The 10,066-nt window shown below is 37.1% G+C and overlaps 1 protein-coding gene across 1 annotated transcript; it reads left to right on the top strand.

Moving 5' to 3' along the window:
* The first annotated feature begins 5,917 nt into the window (after positions 1-5,917).
* Positions 5,918-9,792, top strand: LOC104227708 (uncharacterized). The gene is made up of 3 exons (XM_009780013.2): positions 5,918-6,005; positions 6,147-6,256; positions 7,053-9,792. The coding sequence occupies exon 3, from the start codon at positions 7,139-7,141 to the stop codon at positions 9,467-9,469; it is 2,331 nt and encodes a 776-aa protein (XP_009778315.1). The 5' UTR covers positions 5,918-6,005; positions 6,147-6,256; positions 7,053-7,138; the 3' UTR covers positions 9,470-9,792.
* Positions 9,793-10,066: the final 274 nt, after the last annotated feature.

Genomic DNA, 10,066 nt, shown 5'->3' with positions numbered 1-10,066 from the left:
TTACTTTTATTTTTTTTATTCAATACTTCCCTTTTTATATTTTTTAATATCACTCCTGAAAATTAAAAAAAATTAATATTTTTAGAATTTTTTTTTATTATTTGAAAATAAAAATAAAAATAAAAGAATATTAATAGTAATAATTCACCTTTTAAAATTTTGTATTTTTACCCTATAATAAAAAGTGTAACAAAGCTAAAAATTGTAGGTTAAAACCCTTAAAATATTTACATAGAAGAAGTGATAAAAAATTAAATATTGTCAAAAATTAGGTGCACACAGTACCGCCGGTGTCTGAGTTGGTCCCACCGGCTCAAAAGTATTCGAAACTTGCTCCTCCACTAGAGCGACTGGTGGCTCCATAGGTGCTGCTCTAGCTGTAGTGCGAGCCCCACCTTGGCCTCTACCTTATCCCTGCCTTCTCACGTCCCTGACTGGTGGTATTGGCTTGCCCGCCCGATCCGGCTAAACATGTCCTCACCACCTCCGAGAGAATAGAAGAGTAAAGGTTCAAACTTCGGAAATAATAAATCTGCACGACAAGAATGTAGAAAGTGATATTTTTTCTAATAGATCGGTAGTCTCTCGAAGATAAGTACCTAGGGCTCTGATACCAATTTATCACGATCCAAAACCACCAACCTGTCGTGATGGCGCCTAACGCACTTTCTAGGAAAGCCGAATATAACAATAACGAATCATAATAACTGAAATGACGAAATTAATATAAGTCTAAAGCCTTCAACATAACATAATAGCATCGATACATAATAACTTCTCCAAAACTAGTAAATACATAGTCATGAGCTCTAAAACGAAAATACAACTCTGAAATACAAATAACAATACTATCTGAATGAAATAACAGTACTAAAGGAAAAGACGCCAAGACTCCGATCGAGATGTAGCTCAACCTCATCTCTCCTAAGATAACCCAGCAACAAGCCTCAACTACTAGTGGTTCGGTCCAACACCTGGATCTGCACAATTAAGTACAGAGGTGTAGTATGGGTACAACCGACCCAATGTACTCAACAAGTATCATAACTAACCTCGGCGAGAGAAAAGAAGCAAGAATTATAAATGATACTTGCTAATCACTTGTACAGTTCATAAATTCAACAAGTGCAAAAACAATAATATGATCAAATTATGAATCACAAAAAGAACTAATTTGGTGCACACAATTACTTAAGGTACCCTGCTCAATCAACAATACAACATATAAAGAAGATATGCAAATAAATTAGGTAAAACCAAGGAAATTGCAAATAAAGATGAAATGCAATAACCAAATCAAACACATGCTAGCTTTTCCTCAGAATCTCAAAATCCGACCAATCCATTGTTCAACTTTTCTCAAACCGCATGTACACCAACAAGAAATAACATGAGAGGGTGACCCTAGGGGAATGGATCTATATCCATACGTTTTACGGCGTAGTCATATGCCAATAACCATAATCCGCCTCGCGTGGTCACATGCTCAATATCACAATCTGGCGTGGTCCCGTGCTCCCAATCCAATCCATATCAAATAGAAAGTAGATATAAAAGAATACATGTACATGATCAATGAACATCAAATTTCATACTCTTGGACTGGTATAAGTGACATGCTAAGGTGTATGCATGTATAAAGTGTGCTATCATAGCTCAAATCAGTCAATTGCATCACGAAAGTAGAAATTATCAAGTTCAATCAGGAGACTAATATCTTTGTGACCTCAAACATGGTTCAAATAGCTCACAAAAGGGGTACACATATCAGAAACATCATAGCATAAAGCTTAGCAATCAATTCAAGGCGTATCACAACTTAAGCACTACCCCGAGCATGAATAATACCCCAATGCACGCACATAGGCTCAACCCTATACATGTGCGCCATCCATAACACATAGCTATCACAAATAACCCAAGCAGCTAGTGCCTCAACCAAGTTTAGCTAAGATACTTACCTTAAGCAAGCTAAATCAGTACTCCAAGAAGCCCTTCCCGTGTGAATCAACCCCCAGACGACTCGAATCTAGCGAAAATAACGTAATATCATCAATAAAAGCCACATGAAACAATTTCAAATGATAAATCTAAGATCTTGAATCAATTATGCAAGTCAACTTAAAAATAAACCCCAGACCCGCATCCCGGAATCCGACAAAACTCACAAATTCCGAATACTCATTCTTATATGAGTCCAAATATATGCGTTTTATCCAATTCAATCTCAAATCGACTCTCAAATCATAAAATCTCACTCTCTAAAATCATAGTTCAAACCCCTTCCCAAATTCCATCTTTAATTCATATAAATTAGGTATAATAATCTATGCGTAATCAATATCAAATACCAAGATCAAATGGTTACTTACCCTTTCAATTGTGATGAAAAGTCCTCCAAAAATCGTCCTTAGCCGAGGTCTATAACTCCAAAAATTAGAAAATGACCAAACCTTTGAATTAATATTTTGCCAGGCTAAACCACATTTGCGGCTACTTGACTATATTTGTGGCTCCTTATCCGGACAGAAGCCCGCATCCGTAGTCCAACCTCAATTCTAGACCTTCCGCTTCAGCGGTCACCCAGCCGCATCTGCGGTCGTGCTTTTACACCCTCATCATTGCAGATGCGCTTTCGCATCTCCACCCATGCTTACGCTTTTGCGGTTCTTGCCTCCTTAGCCCAGCTCCACTTCTGTGGCCCCAGGTCTGCATTTGTGAAGTCGTACATGCGGCCCTTCCTTCGCTGGTGCGAACACACTAGAAATCAGAAACCCTCAGCAATGTAACATAGTCCAAAATGATCCGAAATCAATCTGAAACACACCCGAGGCCTCCGGGACCACGTCCAAATACACCAACCAATCCCAAAATATAACACGGGACTATTCGAGGCCCCAAATTACACCAAACAATGTCAAAACCACGACCCACATCTCATTCAAACCTAAGGAACTAATGGACTTTCAATTTCCAATTCTCGTGCCGAACCATATCAAATTAACTGAGAATGACCTCAAATTTTGCGTGGAAGTCCCAAAATGACGCAATGGACCTATCTCAACTCACAGGACCAAATTCGAATCTGATATCAATAAAGTCAACTCTCGGTCAAACTTATCAACCTTCCAAACCTTGAATCTCCCAACTTTCGCCAATTCAAGACAAAATGACCTAGGAACCTCTAAATTCAAATGTGAACATACGCCTAAGTCCAAAATCACCATATGAAACTATTGGAACCATTATCAGACAAGTCTTGACTAGTTAATGACACAAATGACCAATGGGCAAACCTTTTGACTTTTGATCACAAAGATTTGCCTATTAATTAGGTGACCTGCCAAATGCTGAAAGTTAAAAGACCACCTCCAATGTCTCATTTTTGCCATTTTCTAGGTCTAGCATATTTTGGAAAGCCTGGGCTTGGAATATGTCATATTCTTGTATGAGAAATATAGGGATGTCAATCTTGGCCCCAGCCCAAATGGCCCGCCCAACCTATCCAAGATTGGGTTGGTCATTGACCCGCGTATTTATTGATCTCAACCCATCTTCACCCAACCCATTTCAACCTATTTAAAGTTGCGTTAATTTTTAGCCCAAATTAATTCATGAGTAACTTTACCAAAATATCTTAGAAATAATTCTTTTTTGTTTGATAATATGTTATATATGACCATAACAAAAGAAAAAAAGTCTTATTCAGTAATTATTCAATTCATAAAAAAATAACACATATAAGTAAAGCTTGATAAGAGTTCGGCGGGTTGGGCTTTGACCCAAATTTTAGTCCATCTTGAGCCAACCCATCTTAGCCCAAGCAAATGACCCACCCACTTATTGACTCAATCCGTTTTGACCCGCCCAAAATTGACCTAATCCGCCCATTTGAAACCCCTTGAGTAATATAACATTATTTTCGGGAACTACTTCAATTGTTCACATTGGTCACATTATACCACAACTCTAAAAAACTAGGGAAAAAAACACCAGTTGTGTGCCATACCGACCATGCGGATCGATTCGTAGAAGAACATTTCGAACATTCATCTTTAGATACTCTGCCTCCTCGATCCCCTAGAATTTATATTCCTTTCGTACCTTACTAACACTTACTTAAAAAAAAACAAATTGTTAGTTTATGTCTTCAACTCTTTGGAGTGAAACTGAGCTAAGACATCCAAGTCTGTAAAAATCTAAATAAGACAACTAACGTAAAAGAAACTACAAATTGAAATATGGTCTGCTACTAAACAGATACACACATAAATCTGGCGCTATCTCATGATACTACGTTATAGACGTAACACGTAAGATAAGTAATTGTATAGAAATGGATATTTACACTGACTTCCTAAATTAATTCTCTTTTGTACTTTGTACCTGACTAGAATGTGAGATTATAGATTGTGGCTAATCTTAGCAATTATTTGATTATTTGTAAGTGTCGTAGTACCAAAAATAATCTTTCTTCACCAATTTACACGTTAAATAATTCTCCGGACTGCGTTAAAATATTGCTAGATTCGTCAATTTACGCGCTCTTTTACACGTGGTAATTCTATCTCTCGGGAAATAAGTTCTTTCAAACTCAATTTTCATGTGGAGACCCAAAGATGTTATGCGACCGCAGATCTGATTCGGGGCTCCATATTTTTAATTTTTAAACCCGATCCTATGTCGTTATAACTTATGCAATGTCTCATTTTGAGCTTATTTCCTTGTACTTTTAGAGTGAGAAAAATGGTCTAAGAGAGAGGAAGTGTCCTTCATCAAAAATTGCTCCACAAATTCTTGTTTAAACTTTGAAGGTTGTTCATTAACCTTAATACCACCAATGAAAAAGAGATCATGAAAGGGAGCTTAATTACTAGGTGGTTTTTAGTGCAGAGGACTTGAGCATACTACTAGCTAAGATGGTTGATCCAGATCATTTGACCTTCCAAGCTTCGTCTAGTTTGAGATTTTTTTTTTTTTGAGTTTCTCACCCGGTGTCCGGTACCCACATTGAGGCTCGACTAAATTCGGATTCGCGCTGGAAAGTCCCACAGTGGGAGTAAAACACTCCCTAACAAAGGCGACTCCATACTCAGTTTGAGCTTCTGATTGCATGCTTATTGAATTTTCCAAGCACATTTCTAACAGTATCAAACCCCCAATACAAGCAAAGAGTAAGCACTAAAGAACTAAAAATAAACAAGAAGAAAGTTTTTCTTTACGGTATATGTTGAAGAGTAACTGAGGTACTGGCAAGATCAGGATTGAAGAAGTTAAAAAGGAGGACTGGTCGAAAATTTGATTCATTATTCAAGATAAAATATATGAAAAGTTTATTGTATTTTCTAATAACTTTGTATTTCCATATGAATGATAAATAAAAATGAATTCAAAATATCTTGTTCCTTTGCCCTATCTTCAGTCATGGCATTGCACCATCAAACATGAAACAAAAAAGATTCTCAAATAATTGCGTACATGTACATTTAATACCAAATAATTATATTTAAATAGTAATGGTATACTAAAAATTTCAATTATTAATGCCTAAGTGGCAGACAGATTTGAACCTTTCAAATAAGTTTTCCACTATCTTTTTAACCAAACATAAGATGTCATTTCAAAAATACATAGGTTTTCATGTTTTTTAAGTATGTTGTATTTATTAAATATTTGAAAATTAAGTAAGAAATGCCTAATTGAACCCTGACATTTTTCATTTATTGATGACCTATATAAAAACCTTTAAATCAGATTAGATTAATTTTATCTTGTAAGAAATTAAAAATTTAAAGCTACATCATTAATATTTTAAAATTCACCTAATTTCAACTTAGAAAAGCAAAAAGTGTTAAAAATTTAAGGGGGGAGTGAGAATTAATATTCTACTCATAATATTAACTTTAGCTTACTTTCTCTCTGAAATCATTCCATTATCTATATTTGTATATTTTTTTCATTTTTAACTACACCATACAGTATCTTTGAAAGTTTAGTAGCAAATAGTAAGTAGCCTTATACTTTTCAGCGTTTTCCGACGGTTCTTCCGCCGTTGCTCCGCCGTCAACCTCCCTCTGAAATAATCCCAATTATTTAATTTTCAACTTCTTTTTTGCAAAATTTAACCTTTTTTTTTTACTTTACAGATTTGGCCTAGTGGGTCTATAAGACTTTGGTCAAGATTCAAGATCTGGAGCAAATTTAGGGATCAAGAACTGGTTTTTTCTGATCTGGGTCTGCTTTGTTTCTAGTATTTGTAAGTAAAGTTTGAATCTTGACTTTTTTTGTCCTTGACTTTTTTAGATCTTGTATACGAACATTTCAACTAAAAGTACGATTCTTTCTGATCTTTTGATTTGTCTTTAGCTTAGATCTTATTGCTATATGGATAATTATGCTAGATATCTTAGTGATTTGGGTTTTAATGACTAATAAAGATTGGTTTTTTAGTTAGATTTGAATAACAGATGAAAGTTGTTGACTTGGATTTGAGCATATTCCAGGATTTAGTGTCCTTGATTTTGCTAAGTTAATTAATTACTTTAGCTCTCTTTCATTTTTTTTTTTGTTTAGAAATTTTTGTGTATGTTTAAAATGTAGAAAAGATATAGTCTTAGAGAATAGTTAATTTGAGTATTGGAATGAAACTTGTTCAAATGGAGGGGAAATGATAATGAGGTCTTATGCGGGGACTCGATTATAATTTGGATTGAGTTGTTGTTGTTGTGGCTATTGTTACTGTATTTTCCCTTAGATGCATCCGATAAAATACATCCAGCAGATATTTTGTTGTATTGAGTGAGTATGTTGGGTAGGTAGCTTTAAATCTAAAATTGATAGTCTATTTGAATGTTGATAAGCTGTAATCTCTTGATTTTGTGAAGTTATTTATAGTTGATTTATAAGGTCGTGTAATTTGAATTACTTCGTCTTGGGCCATTAATGATTTGAAGTAGAATTTGCTTAGATTTGGAGACTGTTGACAGGTCAGTAGAGCACATAAAGCTAGAAATGCTAATATGTTAATTATGGCAATTCTTGTTTTATTGCAGGAACATAAGAATGTTTCAACTGTAACTATCTGTGAGATTCCTATATCTATCTTGGTGGAAATTGGGTTAAAATTCAGGATTTTGAGATGGAGCCAAATATAGAGGAAGCACTACAAGCTAAAGCGAATGCTGAAAGAAAATTTGCAGAGAGAGACTTTGTGGGTGCAAAGAATTATGCTTTAAAAGCTCAGATGTTGTGTCCTCAGTTAGAAGGCATATCACAAATGGTAGCAACATTTGGTGTTCACAGTGCTGCAGAGATGAAGGTTAATGGAGAATTTGATTTCTACACGATACTGGGTATGGATCCATCCTCAAACCGGGCTAAGCTGAAGAAACAATATAAAAGGATGGCTGTGTTACTCCATCCTGATAAGAACAAAAGTATAGGAGCTGATGGTGCATTTAGGCTTGTCTCTGAAGCATGGACTGTATTGTCTGATCGTGCTAAAAGAAGCTCTTATGATCAGAGGAGAAGTTTATTTACTCTGCATACTTCTGGTGTTGGCAACTATGGTAATTACTCCAACTCTTCAGCTTCTCAAAGCAGGCTCGATACATTTTGGACTGTTTGTACCTCTTGTCAGGTTCAGTATGAATATCTTAGGAAATATGTGAACAAAAGACTGTCTTGTAAGAACTGTCGTGGGGTTTTCATAGCTGTTGAAACTGGATTGGCCCCAGTAAATGGTTCCTATGCTTTTAGCCCTTGGCCTTATGCGCCTGAGAACGGATACAAAAGCCATGGTTGTGGGGTTACGTATGTCCCAACATCGCCTCCTTATTCTGCAAATAATGGGGTACCAGCACATCATTCTAAGCGCAGTTCGGAGCATGTTTCCAATTTATCCTTTCAGTGGAGTTCCTTCCCTGGAACTTCTGCTGGAGTTCTGGATCCGAATGGGTCAGCCACCGGCTTCAGTTTTACCCAACAGGCAAATACGATAGCCTCTGGAAGAAAAGCCAATGGGAAGCAAGAACTCATAAAGATGGCTGGTGTGGTTGCCAATGGATCGGTGAGTAGCGATCAACTGCCCCGCAGACCTGGTAGGCCTCCTAAGAAGAGGAAAATTGATGTGGACAGTACAAGTAGTTATGTGAATGGTGAAGTGGCTTCAAGAGCTTCTGCAGAAGTCATAATGGCAGATGGAAACGGAAATGAGAATTTGAAAAGAAATGTTAAGATTCCTGCGCCTGACGTTTCAATCAGAAGATGGTCCGCAGCTCCTGCATTTGATGCAAGACAGTTATTAATCGACAAGGCAAGAACAGATATCCGCAAGAAACTGGAAGAGATCAGGTTGACTTCCGAAGCTGCTGCTGCAGAGGCCGAGAAAGAGAGAAAGGTGCATGCACAATTTGGTGAATCCAGTGAAAGATCTAAAAGAGCAGGTTTGGGTGTTGCTGCTCATGTATCAGATATGACGAAAAGTGGGTCCATGATTATGACAGTCCCAGACTCTGACTTCCATGATTTTGACCAGGATAGATCAGAGGATTCCTTCAAGCCGAAGCAGATATGGGCTTTATATGACGAGGAAGATGGTATGCCTCGCTTGTATTGTCTGATCCGCCAAGTTATCTCTGTGCAGCCATTCAAGATTCATATCAGCTACTTAAGTTCAAAAACAGATACTGAATTTGGGCTTGTCAATTGGTTGGATTCTGGTTTTACCAAGTCATGTGGAAAGTTTAGGGCATTTAACTCTGAAATTGTTGAGCAAGTCAACATATTTTCTCATCTTCTAAGTAGGGAGAAAGCTGGAAGAGGAGGGTGTGTCCAAATCTATCCAAAAAATGGAGACATTTGGGCCATATATCGAAATTGGTCGACCAATTGGAACAGGAAAACCCCAGATGAAGTGAGGCACCAGTATGAAATGGTGGAGGTCCTTGGTGATTATTCTGAAGACTTTGGTGTTTGTGTTGCTCCTTTGGTTAAGTTAGATGGATTCAAGACAGTATACCAAAGAAACACGAACAAGGATGCCATCCGAAAGATTCCAAGAAGAGAGATGTTGCGGTTTTCACATCAGGTGCCATCTCGTTTACTGAAAGGAGAAACAATGAACTTGCCAGAGGGATGCTGGGAGCTTGACCCTGCTGCAACTCCAGATGATTTGCTCCAAGGAGTAAGTGACGTACAGGAGGAAAGACCTATTCAGGCTGAAAGGAGAATCTTGGTTGAAGAAAATCTTAGACAACTAGAACACTCTGCTGTTTCCGACATGTTCGATGGGGCTACCACACCTGGCTCGCAGATGCAAGAAAACTCAAATGAACAGAAAACCCTGTTTAGACCTTCCACCGAGCTTCCTCAATCCGTAAGGCAAATTCATACCTGTGAGGAACCGAGCAAAGTGGACAATCTTAACGCTACACCAGGTGAGCATCTCCGGGCTGTGATGAATGAATAAGTTAAGGTAAAGGCCAAGCAAAACAGTAGGAAATTTGATTCAGAGGTCCTTTTTTCATAATCACTCTAACAGTGTAATGAGGATTCAGATTGTATAGATTTATTTATACACACAGCGAAGGATGATTCTCAAAACATTAGATAGGTGGCAGGATCCAAAGTGATCTGTAACACTTGTACTCATTGTTTTAGGTTGCTATAGGTTTAAGAGCGGCTTTGTAGTGATAACTCTGATTCGTATCCTTTACAGAAGTTTTCTGATTCATATCCTTTACAGAATTTCTTTTTGTTTGTCAAGAACTATAGTGGACATTTCTTCATGCATTTGCTTTATGTGCTATCTTCATAACTGCAGTACCTGTAATTTTCTTGAATATCAAGTTGTCTTTGAAGTATGATACATGGCTGATTTGACTTTGATCATAGGGGCACACGAGGTCATTGCTAAAACCTTTGTTAAGCATAAAAGGTAAGGTTTAGAATATTGTAACCGAACCAAGCTACTTAATTTTGGAAACGAAGTCGGAGACAAATGGTATCATTATTAAATACTAACATGAGATGAACTCACCAGTTAAGTTTCGCATTACTAAATAGT

The sequence above is a fragment of the Nicotiana sylvestris genome, chromosome 5 (assembly GCF_000393655.2).
Source record: "Nicotiana sylvestris chromosome 5, ASM39365v2, whole genome shotgun sequence".
NCBI classification, from domain to species: domain Eukaryota; kingdom Viridiplantae; phylum Streptophyta; class Magnoliopsida; order Solanales; family Solanaceae; genus Nicotiana; species Nicotiana sylvestris.
The sequence above is the reverse complement of the archived record's forward strand: the minus strand, read 5'-3'. Positions and strand labels throughout refer to the sequence as shown.